The sequence below is a fragment of the Arvicanthis niloticus genome, chromosome 14, assembly GCF_011762505.2.
Source record: "Arvicanthis niloticus isolate mArvNil1 chromosome 14, mArvNil1.pat.X, whole genome shotgun sequence".
Taxonomy (NCBI): domain Eukaryota; kingdom Metazoa; phylum Chordata; class Mammalia; order Rodentia; family Muridae; genus Arvicanthis; species Arvicanthis niloticus.
In genome coordinates, this window is record NC_047671.1 from 55,621,408 (window position 1) to 55,635,731 (window position 14,324).

The 14,324-nt window shown below is 43.5% G+C and overlaps 1 protein-coding gene across 8 annotated transcripts in view; it reads right to left on the reverse strand.

Annotated features, from left to right (window-relative positions):
* Positions 1-1,420: 1,420 nt before the first annotated feature.
* Positions 1,421-14,324, reverse strand: part of Sap130 (Sin3A associated protein 130) — a 73,401-nt gene continuing 60,497 nt past the window's right edge. For 6 of the 8 annotated variants that reach the window (XM_034518185.2, XM_034518184.3, XM_076912875.1 and 3 more), the window contains exons 17-21: positions 9,060-9,308; positions 8,765-8,890; positions 5,058-5,161; positions 3,398-3,511; positions 1,421-2,267 (exon numbers count right to left, since the gene is read on the reverse strand). In XM_034518185.2, coding sequence (XP_034374076.1) covers positions 2,109-2,267; positions 3,398-3,511; positions 5,058-5,161; positions 8,765-8,890; positions 9,060-9,308 — 752 coding nt within the window. In that variant the 3' untranslated portion in view covers positions 1,421-2,108. The remainder of the gene's footprint in view (positions 2,268-3,397; positions 3,512-5,057; positions 5,162-8,764; positions 8,891-9,059; positions 9,309-14,324) is intronic. The other 2 variants (XM_076912874.1, XM_034518183.2) reach the window with 1 other exon arrangement.

The following is a 14,324-nucleotide window of genomic DNA, read 5'->3' on the forward strand; positions in this document are numbered from 1 at the left end:
TTGCTCTGCAGACGATGCTGGCCTTGAACTCAGAGCTCTGCCTACCTGCCTGTGCCTCCCCGGGGCTGGGATTAAAGGCACACACCACCATATTTTGCATACATATACATTTTTTTGTTGTTGTTGTTGATCGTTTTGGGAAATGTTTTGGTACATAGTACAGGATATCTTTAAATTCCTTCTACTTCTTGACTCCTGGGGGCTGGCACAGCAGACGTGTACTGCCATACCCACCAGAGTAATTTTTATTATTATTATTTTTTTAGTCACTTTGAGTGTTTTACCTGCATGTACGTCATGTATCCTATGCTGGTCTCAAGCTTACTGTGTCTCGGAGGGCGACCCAGAACTCCTAACAGCATGGCTTTTATTTCCCATATGTTGGAATTACAGGTACAAGCCATGAGAGCTGGCATTGAGGTGATTTCTGATTTGTGTTTTAAGAAACATTTGAGCTGAACATGGATAACACCAAGGAATATGGCAAACTGCATGGAGAAAAGCCCATGAGGCCTCAACCCTATACAAATAGACTAGAGGTGGTCCTTCCCAGGGAAAAGCCCACCAACTGGTCATCCAGTGCCAGGCATTCCTGAAAACAAATGTCTAACAGTAACATTACATAAACTCAACAGATTACATTGAAGACATATATGCATATACAAACACAAATATGTGGTTGAACACGATGGTGCACACTGGCAGGCAGATTCCTGAGCTGAGGCCATTCTGGTCTACAGAGGAAGTTCAAGGACACCAGAAGTACATAGAGAAACTGTGTCAAAAAACCAAAATAAAATAGCGTGGAGAATAAAACAGGAAGGTGTCTGATATGACGCTGGTTTCTGGTTTACAGCTGCACATACATAGGCAAGTGCATGAACACACATACCACTGTGCATGTCCCCTTCCCTAAATAAATACATACATAAATAGAGAAATCAAGACTAGTTATCATACCACAGATTCCTTCAGAGATTCCTCACAATCCTGTGAAGATAATCTACTCACCTGGGCGTGTCATTCACAACACCACAGCCTCAACAGGCCTTGTGCTGACCAAGTTATATTAGGCCCATCATCATTATCACCGTCATCACCATTGTCATTGTTGTTTGAGACAGGGTTTCTCTGTGTGCCCCTGGCTGTCCTGGAATTTACTCTGTAGACCAGGCTAGCCTCAAGCAGAGATCTGCTTGCCCTTGCCTCCCCAGTGTGGGGATTAATGGTGTGCCTGGCATTATATCAGGCTTACTTAAGACAAACAAGGGCCAACAGACTTTCCCACTAAAAACATCATCAGATGACAGAGGTAAGTGGGACTCAGTGTGGAACCACACCTCTGCCAAGTAGCCGAACACTGAAACTGCAGCAGAGTGAACATCTCAGAAGTGCTTGTTAGAAAGAGGCAAACTTCTCATTTATAAAAACCTCTTCTCGTCCTTTATTAACGTTTGGAGATGCGTGGTACATATGATTAACAGCATCACACCAGTAGGGAAGTACAGATGACTGAGAATGATCTCTAGAACAGGATTCCAGAGCAGTTTAGTGTTGTCTGCTCTCAACCCACACAAGAATCCAGCTTCGACACAGGCAGGACAGACAATGTAACAGTATCACGTGTTTCCCGTGAGCCCTGGCGGCTCTCTGGGTGCTGCAGCACTGCTGTAGAAGGTCCATTTGGGCATTGGACGGTCAAATAGGAGACTTGACTGGGTAAGAAGAGGTTTTATGTTTAGTCTAGAGAGAACAGATTGTCCAAGTGGATACTTTCAGTCCAGGCTCAGCTCAGGCTGTGCAGGAATCCACCAGATAAATACAGTCTATGGACTGAAAGGCTGAAACCTCAGAGGGCCGTCTGTGTCACCGAGCATCTGGAGTCCCTGAAAACTGAGGTGTAATAGGCATGTGCCTGGGGGAAGGAGGACTCAGCATGTCAGTCCAGTTCTGATCCTTCTGTGCCACCAGATCTGCTTCCAAAAGTGAATGAAGGAAAGTGTCCTGCATTTCAATGCTCCATTGTCAAAGTAGCAAAGCCCTCTCCCCCTCCCACCCGAAGCATCATTCTTCATAAATTTTGTTTCCAAGTCCTGATTCTTCTGAGTCTACACCTTCTCCTTTCGCTTCAATTTTGACACTTTCTTGACAGTCCCGTTCTTGTTGAGGAGCTTCAGGACCCGATCTTTGTGATCCAAAACCTTAAGCATAGAGTCTCTGGCCTCACTGATTTGGTCCATCACTAGTTTACACCTCTGCATGTTCCCCTGAGACAGAAAAGACACATTGTTACCTGATGTCACCGAGATGAAAGACTTTTAGAGGACAGTTTGCTCAGGGCAGAGGCATGAACAAGGCTGACTAGACTATTGCTTTCAGTTCCTGGGGAACTCTAGGGAGGCCTGATGGTCCAACAAGAACTAATTTGTAAGACTATTGCTAAAGATGCTGAATGACTTGGTAGACGGACAAAGGGAAATCAAGCAGGAAGTACACTTGGTTCTCGCTGGCTAGGCCTTACAGTGCTGGGAGAATTGTCATCAACGTTCAATTACTTAAGTCTTAATTCTTTTGCAGACTCTGTGCAACAATACCAAGTGCCTAGACAAACTGAGTTCAGTAATAACACAGTGGTAAGTCTGTTAGAAGAAACTGCTTCTGACTGGATCTGTGCTGGCTCCACAGAGGGAAGCCATGTCTGACACTGTCAACCTGATTAGAAGCCTGTGGCTGGGAAGGTCTTAGGTTCACTGGTAAGATGCACAGATTTTTGCAAACATCCACCTATGCTCCTTATGAACAATTCTGATGAAACTCAAGGGGTTACTGGGAAAAGAAGATATTAGTGTAGAAAGGATAGTAATTGGGAAGAAGGGAGTGAGACAAAAAAGATACCGAAGACAAAAAGAAATCTCCAGGTGGCTGGGGAGGTTGCTCAGCAGCTGAGTGCCTGCTGTTCTTTAGAAGGATCTAAATTTGGTTCTCAGTCATGTGTTAGGCGGCTCACAACTGTTTGTAACTCTAGTTCAAGGGATCCAACACCCTTTTCTGGTCTTTGCAGACACCTATATCTACACACACACACACACACACACACACACACACACCCCTAAAAAAATAAAGTAAATAAAAAATGGCTAAGTACCTCTACTAATGCACACTGAAGCAAACGAGTCTGTACAAAGACACTTGTAGTGGGGAATGGTATGGTAAAGTTAGAAGAAAAGGAAGACAGAAATGTAACTAAAACACAATCTCAAAAATTAATAATAAAATTATTAATAAACAAAATAATCAACAAGCAAACACACACTGCCTGCGGCTAGGGAGGCTGCTGGTGAGAACACACAGAAAAGATGTTCCCGACCGAGCACTCTGAAGGACAAGGACATCAAACCTGTATCAGCTCATTTATCCGGTGTAGATCGTCATCAGTGGCTGCCTTTTTCTTTGGGATAATCCCTTCCTGTAGGTTGGTAAGTCTTTCATAAACGTCGTGTTCTAGATTTGTCTGCAATACACAAGAGGGAAATACTGTGACTTTGAACACTTTTCTGTGCCAATCTGAAGCAAACACGCCACCTGGACACTCTGAGAGCCACTGTAGGAGAGCTTTGGTGATAAAGACCTTGCTTGCAGGGACTAAGGCACAAATATTAACAAACAATAAAGGAATGAACCAATAAATACTCTATATTATGCTATAATTTGCCATAGATCATAGTCCATCTTCAAAGATAATTTTGATATACTATACTGAATCCATAATTCACTTGAAAAATAGCTATCATTTTTACAGAAATATAATTCTGTATTAATTTAACCCTAGCCAAAAAATAATGGCGTATTTTCCAAAAGAGTTGCATGTATCTCAGGCTGACCTCAAACCTACCATGTAGCCAAGCATGCCTCTGAACTGATCCCACTGAATTACAGACTGTGCTTTTCCATCCAGTTTGTATAGTGCTGAGGACCAAACTCAAGGCTCCCCACACTCTAGGTAAGCACCTAACAAGTGGCTACATGGCGCTTGTCACCCTTTTCCTTAGGTAGTACCTTCCTAGGTAGCTCAGGCTGGCCTCTAACACAAAAAAACTTTCTACCTCAGCTTCACAGATAAATACTATGATTCTGGTGTGTGCCAGCACATGTGTTTTGAGACTCAGTAGGAAACGCTCTTGAGGTCACTATTACCCATGTTGTGAGGCTACTGTGGCTGCTTTCCCTTCACTTACATGATTAGATTCCTGTCCCAGGGTTGTGGCAATGGGGGACGGGATTCATGTAAACTCTACCACTGGACAGATGACAGAGGGTACAGTTAATATTCAGCAGCCAGGAGAATAGGGCACAGTGCACCTAGGGGGCAACATGAGATGCTCTCAGGGACAGAATGAGTGAGCAGGGGCTGTGGGAGGCAGGCTTTGTAGAAAGAACTCCTGCTTGTTTTCTAAAGCTAGATGGCTCGGCTCTGTGTGTCCTACTAGGAGCTGGTAGCTCACTGAAGTCTGTTACTTGGTAAGAAGCAAAATGTGTGGTGGCTCATGGTGAAGGGGCTGGTTGGCTATCGAACCTTCTTTGAGAAAGCAGAGTGGCAGGGAGAAGAGGCTCATGGGAAAGTCACTTAAGGCTCTCCTCATTTCCTATGTCCTGACAAACCTAACATTTAAGTTTAACTTCAAGTCTTACTCCCCAGCACTTTTATATATGTTGGGTCTGGGAATCAGAATTCAAATGCAGGCCTGGGCAGATGGCTCAGTGAGTAAAGACCCTTGCTCCCAAGTAGCCTGGCCTGAGTTTGATCCCCTAGGACACACAGGGTAGGCGAGAGCCTACTCCCAAGAGTTGTCCTCAGACTCAACTCTATTAAATAAACAAGTGAACAAATAAGGAATTATAATCACCATGCAATAGATAAAACTTGTTTTAACTGTGGGACTACAGGCCTGTGTGCCTTTATTACCCCACTTCAGGAAGCACTGAGGAGCAAACTCAGAGCCTAGGGTACTGCCAACAGGCTACCTATTGGGTTACCTTTTTGGCACGACACGACTTACCAGCTGTAGCAACTGGGCAGCACAGAGGTGGACTTTCCAGCCTTGAGCACGGCAGGACACTCCTTTCTGGTTAGCTATTTCCTGTAGCATAGCTTTCTTCTCCTCTGGAATCACATACAGAGCAAAGTAAGTAGATTTCTTTTCTTTTCTTTTCTTTTTTTTTGAGACAGGGTTTTTCTGTGTAGTCCTGGCCATCCTGGAACTCAGTCTGTAGACCAGGCTGGCCTCGAACTCAGAAATCCACCTGTCTCTGCCTCCCAAGTGCTGGGATTAAAGGCGTGCGCCACCACTGCCCAGCTGATTTCATTTGTTATAAAAGCAAAATCATTTGGGTTCAAGTAGCTTAAGTGTCAATATCTTTTCAGAATTTCTTTCCTCAAACATCTTCTGTATTAAATCAGGTAGCATAGGAGCCGTTAAGAACATGAATAAGGGCTGGAGAGATGGCTCAGTGGTTAAAAGCACTGCCTGCTCTTTCAGAGGTCCTGAGTTCAATTCCCAAAAACGACATGGTGGCTCACAACCATCTGTAATGGAATCCAATGCCCTCTAATTGTGTGTCTAAAGACAGCTACAGTGTACTCATATGCATTAAATAAATAAAATCTTTAATAAAAAAAAAAAAGACCATGAATAAAACTCTGTGTTTTCTTTCTGAGGCAGGGTTTCACCTGTGTGGCCTGCTGTTGTAGACTGGGCTGGCCTCCTACCCACAGAGCCACATGCTTGTCCCTCCTGAGTGCTGGGCTTGGGGGTTGGGGGGGGGCTATAGCAGCTTCTTTTCTGTATTTTCATTTGTTCCACAGAAAGCTTAGAAGACACACTCTGCTAACATAACTAGCTGTCCTCTTAGCTCTGTTAGCAGAGTGTGGTTCTGAGTTCAATTCCCAGCAACCAAATGCTGGCTTATAATCATCTGTAATGGGATCCAATGCCCTCTTCTGGTGTGTCTGAAGACAGCTATATGCTTATATAAATGAAATAAATAAATCTTTAAAAAAAATGCTGCAGTTAAGGCTGACCCCTAAACTCTTGACCCTCCTGCCTCTACTTCCGGAGTTCTGGACTACAGAGGTGTGCTACTCTACCTTCCTGTGTGCTAGGGACTGAGCGGAGGCATTGTTGCAGGCTAGGCAAGTAGTCTACTAGCTGAGCTACGGCCTCAACCCAGGCTGTTCCAGAACTTACAAGAAGCCCAGGCTGGCTTCCAGCTGATGATCCTTCTCAGCTTCTTGTGCATTGGGATTCCAGGCATGAGCCATCATGTCTTGTCCTTTCACAGGCACTGGTGCATACCTGAAATCCCAATACCTGAAAGGCTGAAGCATGAAGCAGAAGGTCACAAGTTCAAGGCTCGTCTGGGATACAAGCCAGGTGGTGCTTCAAACAATAAAAAAGGCTTAGTTATTATCCAGGCAGGCCTCACACATGCTCTGCACCTAACCATTAGTCTGCATCACCACAGCTGGCACTGAGGCATTTCTCAGCAGGTGTCTTCAATGTAAAGCTACTTCCTCCCTTTCTAGATCATATACTTTGAAGGGCTGTGCTCTGAATGGCTACACAACTTGTACCATTTCATCCCTGTGTTCTCTCTTTACTCTTTTCAGTTTTTGTGTTTCATTGGTTTTCCTGGCTTGTATTTATAATCATAGACTTGACTTAGCAATTTGACTAGACTTGGAGTGAGTTAGTGTGGTTGACTGTAGTTTATGCCCAAAGAGAGACGTTAGGGACATATGCCATCTGTCACGGTCTGCTAGTCTTTACTTAGCATGGGTTAAAATGTTCCCAGGCTCGACTCTGAACACTTACAGCTACACAATTCTTGTGGTATGAGGAGGTTTTTCTTTCCACTGATGATCAATACTCTGATCTCTGAGAATTCCACAGTACAACTGGCCCTCTGAATGTGGGCATGTTGATATTTGCAAATTAATAACTAAAAAGAAAAACTCTGAGTCTGTGCTGAGCATGTGCAGACTTACTTTTTCTTGTCCTTAGTCCTTAAGTAGTTTATCAACTATTTATCTATTTTTCTTATGGTTTGAATGTGAAATAGTCCCTACAGACTCATGTTTGTTTTCTGAGACAGGGACCCATGTGTTCCAGGCTAGCCTCCAACATACAAATCCATCTGTCCCAGCTTCTTAAGCACAGGCAGTGGTGGTGAGCACCCACCACACTGGGTTTTATCAGTGCTGGAGACTGAACCCAGTGTGCAGTGCATGCTACACAAGCACTCTGCCAGTCCTCAGCTCTCAGGCCCCATGTGTTTCTATACTTGGTCTCCAGCTAGTGGCACTGTTTTTGGAGGCTGTGGAACCTTGCACGTGTACCCAGACCATGGCATGTGTGCTACATTAGTATTGAATGTGGCCTAACAAAAAACTACAAACTTACTTTGACATAAGATAGTAAACTGTTCAAATCAGACTCATTGTGAGACCAAGAAAACTACCATATAAGTTTCCAAGTTGAATTTATGGAAACAGAACAGTGTGATCAGTTTCTGGAAATGTACAGCTCTCCATGTATTTATTATATTGGAGATGAGTGATACTTAAAAGACCACTAAGTAGAAATATTTTCAAAGTTATCAACCATTTTCATTAAATGTGGGTTTATTAAAATGTCATACTAGGGCTAGAGAGGGCTCGCAGACGGGAGCACTGGCTCATCTTCCTGAGGATCCAGGTCCAGTTACGTGTGTCAGCTCACAAGTGCCTGTAACTCCAGCTTCAAGGGATCTGACACCCTTGCACAGACACACGCACAGGCAAAATACCAATGTATATTAAAAAAAAAATTACTAAAATTCAACAAAAGCAATATAACAAGCATTTATGCTGGAGCAGTCAGTCTGTCTATCTATCTATCTATCTATCTATCTATCTATCTATCTATCTATCAACTTTATGCTTATGTACCACATGCATTCCTGGTGTCCACAGAGGCCACTGGATCCCCGGAACTGCAGTTATCTTGTTATCTCCTGAGCCACATATAGGTGCCGAGAACTGAATTAGGTCCAATATAAAAGCAATCAGTGCTTTTTCTTTTCTTTTTTCTTTTTTGTTTTTTTGAGACACACAATAATTTAAGCACTGTAGCATTCTCTGTGTAACAACCCTGGTTGTCTTGGAACTCACTTTGTAGACCAGGCTGGCCTCAAACTCACAGAGATCTACCTGCCTCTGCCTCCCTTGTGCCACCATTAAATTTGTGTGCCACCACATCTGGCTGCAACCAGGGCTCTTAACCACTGCATCATCTCTCTAGCCTTTCCCCTAGGTCATTCTAAGTGTTCTATATATGTGTTGATAAAAGATCTTTAGGAAAAAATGAGTGTATAATTGTTTTAGCATTGTAGAAAGCACATTGCACCTCTGACTATGTTAAACTGCAATACAATTACAGGTTCCTCTCTTGGGGGGAACCAAAGAAGTTAATGTATCAGTACTTGGGGAACTGTTAACACAGAATTAATTAAAACCAAGGCTGCTCCTTATCCAATTCACCGGGATTTCAATAAACACACAGCTTTCTAGGGGCAAAGAATAATATTCTATTGTTATACTGGGTTTTACATATTTTTGTTGGAAATCAGAGAACTGTGATTCTGCTACTTTTTTCCTGTGATTACGACATAGCTTACATGTTATACCATTACACAATCAGTACTAGATGTTTCTGAGGAAACTAACCTTTGACACGGACGTCACTGTACCTCTGAAAGTGATGATAAGCAGCTTTCCAGGGGTTCCGATAGTGACGAAGCAAAGTAATGGGAGGCCTTGGCCGCACTGGGACGTACCTCACACCTTCCTCATCTGTTCAAAAGAGAAAAAACGAGAAGACATAAAATGGCCTAGTATAGATCTTAGATAATCCTCAAAGTTCAAGTGCAGTAAGAGAGATGCAGGTGAGACAAACTGAGACAGGCTTCTGACTTAGGGGAAGCTAGGCGACAACTGGCCGACATGGTCCTAGTGCTCTTACCAATATACTCTTTGGGAGGAGACTTGCGTTTCTCAGCCTTTACCAAGAGACTTTTGGCAGTGGACTTCTCATCGTCTGTGCTGTTTGTCTCCATCATATCCCCCTCTTCTGTTGAGATCACATGTTGCTGCTTTCGAGGTTTTTTCCTTGGGGAGGCACCAGGTGGGAGGTCACTTGGAGGCATGGACAGGTTGCTTGCCAGCAAAGCAAGAGACGGAGACACGGTGTTGGTAGCCAGAGGAGGGACTGCTGTTGGGAAGGAAGCACGCACACCAATGAGCACGCTGGAAGGCTTCACTTGACTTCCAGAAGAACAGTTATGGAGACATCTGGAGGGCTAACAGGTATAGAGGTTTCTTACGGGCCCAACAGTATGTCACATATTCTAACTGGGGCAGGAGCTGTGAACTGCTTCCCATCATTCACTGGACACTGTATGCAGATAAAATGCCTTTGGAATGAGAAAGTTAACACTAATCTGAATTAGGATGGATTACATAGCTTGGGCGTACAAATCGTAACCTGTTACTTAAAAAAAAAAAAAAAGATTTATTTTTTTTACTTTCTATGAGTGCTCTGTCTTCATATGCTCCAGCAGAGGCCATCAGATGGTTGAGTCACCACATAGTTGCTGGGATTTGAACTTAGGTCTCTGGGAGAGCAGCCAGTGCTCTTAACTGCTGAGCCATCTCTCCAGCCCATTTCTACTAACAGTCACATCCTATACCATCATCACTAAGAACTGCAAACTGCCGCACATCTCCTTAGCTTCTCGATTCATGTCACTCAGCAAAACCCTAAGATGTCAAGTCTGGTTCCCCAATTCTTCTGTATATACACAGATGAATGCAGATAGAGACAACTACCAATGTTGATTAGCCTTGCAAACATGTGTGCTAAAACCATGCTCTCTGGTAGGATTCTTTTACATTTTCTGCCCCCTTACACTTTTATCCCTTCTTTCCTCTTTGCTGTCAGAAGGAAATGACAACAACATCCCAACTTTCTATCTCCTGTTTGCATGATGGCCATTCTCTCCTTTTCAATTCTTCCAACAAAGGCTGACAGCTTTGGACAATCTCCGAACACTGCTGGATGGACAGCCTGAAAGTCTACCCAGACTGAAAGAACTTATGAAGTGATTTCCTAGAATAAAATCCTTTGATTCTCCACAGCTTCAAGAATATCATCAGGACAAAGCCTGCAAACTACTAAAAGACTAATTTATTTATTTATTTCTTCTTTTTAAAGGAGTAGCTGGATTATAGGCAGTGAGCCACCGACCAGATGTCTTTGGAACAATAATTTCTTGCATACATACATATAACAGTAGTTGTAATCTTACTTTGTATTTTGTTTTGCATCAATGTTTTCCTTTTAGGCACTGCTTCTATAGTGTACAGTCAATGAAATTCAACTTCATAGTGTTTTCCTTTTCATTTATTTCCTCATTAGATTCTTCTTAAAACTGTTCTTTGGTGTTTTCCTACACTTATTCATTCAGTCTGTCTGTTCTACACACACACACACACACACACAACCATTAAATCAAAAAACCGACATAAAACAAAACAGGTCTCACTGTTTAGCCTGCCTGGCTTATACATCACTGTATGGACCAGGCTAGCTCAAATTTAAGAGATCTTCCTGCCCTTGCCTCTTGACTGCTGGGATTAAGGGCATGTTCCACCATATATGGCTCCATTGTCTTAAGCTTTAGTGTTCAGGAATCTCATGGCTGAGAAGCCTTGCTATATTAACCTGGGTTACAGTTCAGAGCAGCAACAGCAATCATGTCGATGTGGGTAGATGCTCAGAATGGGCCTCTATTCTCCAAACTGAAGCTTCTTATCTCTCAGATCAGATGGGTTGAGATTTTCCTCTGGATAGGCAGGGCTTGTGTCCTCCAGCAGCAGAGACATTATGAAAATGGATTTTTGAAGGGGTGGTATTGTGTGCCTTTAATCCCAGCACTTGGGAGGCAGAGGCAGGTGGATTTCAGTGAGTTCTAGGACCGCAGAGCCACATAGTGAGTTCCTGTCTCCAACCAACCAACCAACCAACCAACCAACCAACCAACCAACCAACCAGATAAAAACCAAACCAAACCAAACCAAACCTAGTTTAAGTCCCTGGATCAAGGGTTTTACCTTAGCTGTTATCCTATATAAGGCACACACCAGAAACCAACGTACTACCATTTAGATTGTTAGCAACCTCCCGATGAAACTTCAGCTTCTAATACATTCAAGTTATGGTAAAGTCACTTAAGCCTGACACTCTCTTTGGAACCCCACTATCACACCTGGGTAGAGTATACAACATTATTTCTAAGCTAATTTCTCTATTAATCTATATTTAAGACTGTGTCAAAAATCTTTTAATAAACTCCAGGCAAAAACATTGCATAAGGCCAACATAAAAATGCTGTGCCAGCAGCTCAGGAATCGCCCAACTCTAACCCACTGCAGGTTTCAAGGTATAACTTCTTGGGAAGGTTTTGTTTTTAGAATGAAGGCTTCTTGGCACCTCTCTGCTGCCAGGCAGCTTTGCTTCACCCTCAGGAATCCATGAGTTTTGAGGCAACTACAACCATGGTCAATGTGGTGGATATGCTACTAAAATGTACTTTGTCTCCCAAGGCTGCCCTGTTCCTCTGCTTCATGGCCAACTGATTCAACCATTTCCTCCACTAAACCTGCCTGTCATGACTTACTGCCTCACTGGAAGTACAAAGAAGTGAGGTCAGGCAGCCTCTACCACCTTCTTCATTCACTAAAAACAAAGTAACTCAGACTGAAGGTGTGGCTCTGCGGGAGTCTGCTTGCCTAGCACATACATGCTAGGCCCTGCAGTTCATTCTTAGACCTGCAAACCCTGGAACCTTCCTCTTGACATAATTCCTTTACTTACTGAACTGCCCAGTCACTCCATTTTGTCCCAGTTTTAGCGAACTCCATCTCATGCTTCCCGCATCAGTTCCCCAGCTCCTGCTAAGTGCACCCTGCTGGACAGCACATTCTCAGTCAGCTAAGCCTGCACTGTCTGGAGGACCACAGCATTACAGCAGAAAACAAATTGTTTTAATCAACTGAACTGACATTTCTGAAACTTTTAAACCCTGGCCTGCTTCTGGTGGAATGTAAATGTTTCTGGCTTTATAAACTCTTTACTAGCATTTCCTCGAGTTGAAAGTCCTTCTGTAAGGAGCAGGCCCTTAACAGGACTGACTCCATATTTGTAATAGGAAAGAAAACAAATTTGAAGTAAAGTTGTTTTGAAGTGCTGTGATAACCAGAAGTTGTTATGATAAAAGTTGTTTTGAAAACCTTATGAATCAAAATATTTGTGCATTAAAATAAGTTGTTTTGAATAAGTGTGTTAACTAGCTGTAATGAAGTCATAGCCCCACAGATAACCAGACACATTTGGTTATCTGCCGTGTACGTCAGAAGTAACCCTAATTCAAGAATAAAAGAGGAGCCCTTGGCCGGAGCACGTCATCACACTGGCTAGCGTGATCCTCCATCCAGGCCTCCTCTGCAGCCGAGAGACCAAGCACTCTGCAGCATGGATCATCAAAGCAGCAGCCGAGAGACTGAGCACTCTGCACCCGATCATCAAAGAGACAGCCAAGAGACCGAAGCCTCCAACTTTGAGGTCAAACACTCTCCAGACCTGAGGTTCTGGAAGCCGCAGAACGCCCCTATCTTCGTGGTCAAGCACTTTCCGGACCTAAGCTGCTGGAAACTACAGTCATAAGGACTCAGGTCATATAACTCATGAATAATGATGTACTTATTGCTATACTTATTTCTTTGGTAATTAGCAACTTATTATTTGTGTTCATTGTGCTGATATTGACAGAGGCAATTCATAGGAAATGTGGCAATACCTTGTTGTGTTAATAGCCTTAGCATTGGTGATAATATATTGTTTGCTGTGCATTATTAAAGAACAATAGAATGTCAAACCCTCCATCTCTGGCGTACTCTCTCCTCTCCCTTGTGGAGCTGATAGCCTCACAGTCAATCCTGCATACAATTCCTGAGTGGAGAGGACCTGTTGTTTCTCTCCCCAAGGGAACCCTAAAACTTTATCACAACCTGCTCAGAACAGATAACATACTGGGCTTGCAATACCTTCCTAGCATGAGCCTGCTCTCTACCGCCAGCAAATAAGACTCCCAATCTGACCTTCATTGGGTGGGATTATCTATCTTGATAGGAACAATATTTGAAGGCTCCAGAGAGATTTCTGTCCCACAAGGGGCTCAGGCTAGCTCTGGGCCTTCCTTGCTTGGTGGACTGTGACATTCAAGATGCCTCCTGAGGACCTCTGATTCTCACATTGGGGCCAGAGTCCTAGAAAGACTGCTGTGTTTCCTAACACAAAACTGAGTCCTTCTGGTGCTCAGAGGACAGTGGTTCTCAACCTTCCTAATGATGACCCTCTGGTACAGTTCCTCATGTTGTAATGATCCCCCAGCCAACCACAAGATTACTTTATAACTTAATTTTGCTTTTATGAATTGTAATGCAAACATCTCATATGCAGGATTTCTGACATAGTACCCCGGAAGGGGTCATGACTGTCTTAGAAGACAGTTTTTATACTTTTGTTTGGCTGCATAAGCCAGCAGAGGAGCTGCAGTGTGTGCAGGCAGAGGGGATCAGTATTTTCCCTTTTACCTGTACTGAGACCCCAGTCATCTTGGGAGCCTTGCCAGCTGCTGAGTTCAGGTGCTACCTCAGAGTGGCCAAAAGGTATGTTGGAGTGTCCTTTACCTGCACTGCTTGGGTGGAGACTAGAGACAGAAGCCATGCTGGTTCTTCTTATTGAATTCCAAGACTGCCTCTTCTAACTGAGATAAGACATTCTTTGTGTTCTTGTGATCACTGCTTCCTGTGCCTGTGATCTGCCTTTGTTTCTGTCCCACCAAGCGAGAATATTCTTGCCTTTGTTTACAAAGCAAAACAAAAACAAAACAAAACAAAACAAAACCCAAACAAAAACCACCTCAGATCCAAGCATGAGGGTCTCAAAGTTTCCTCCAAAGCCTGTGCTGGGTCAGGCCGGCCCATGACTGTGATAGGGAGAGGAACAGAACCACCCAGAAAGAAGGCACTGTGCACTGGAGAACAGTTAAGAGGTAAACTATTTCCAAAAGAGGCTACTATTATTTATCTTACGGTATAAAAATGTTTATAATAAAAACAACTAATGCACCGCTCACACATGAGAAGGATAAAAGGGACCCTCTGT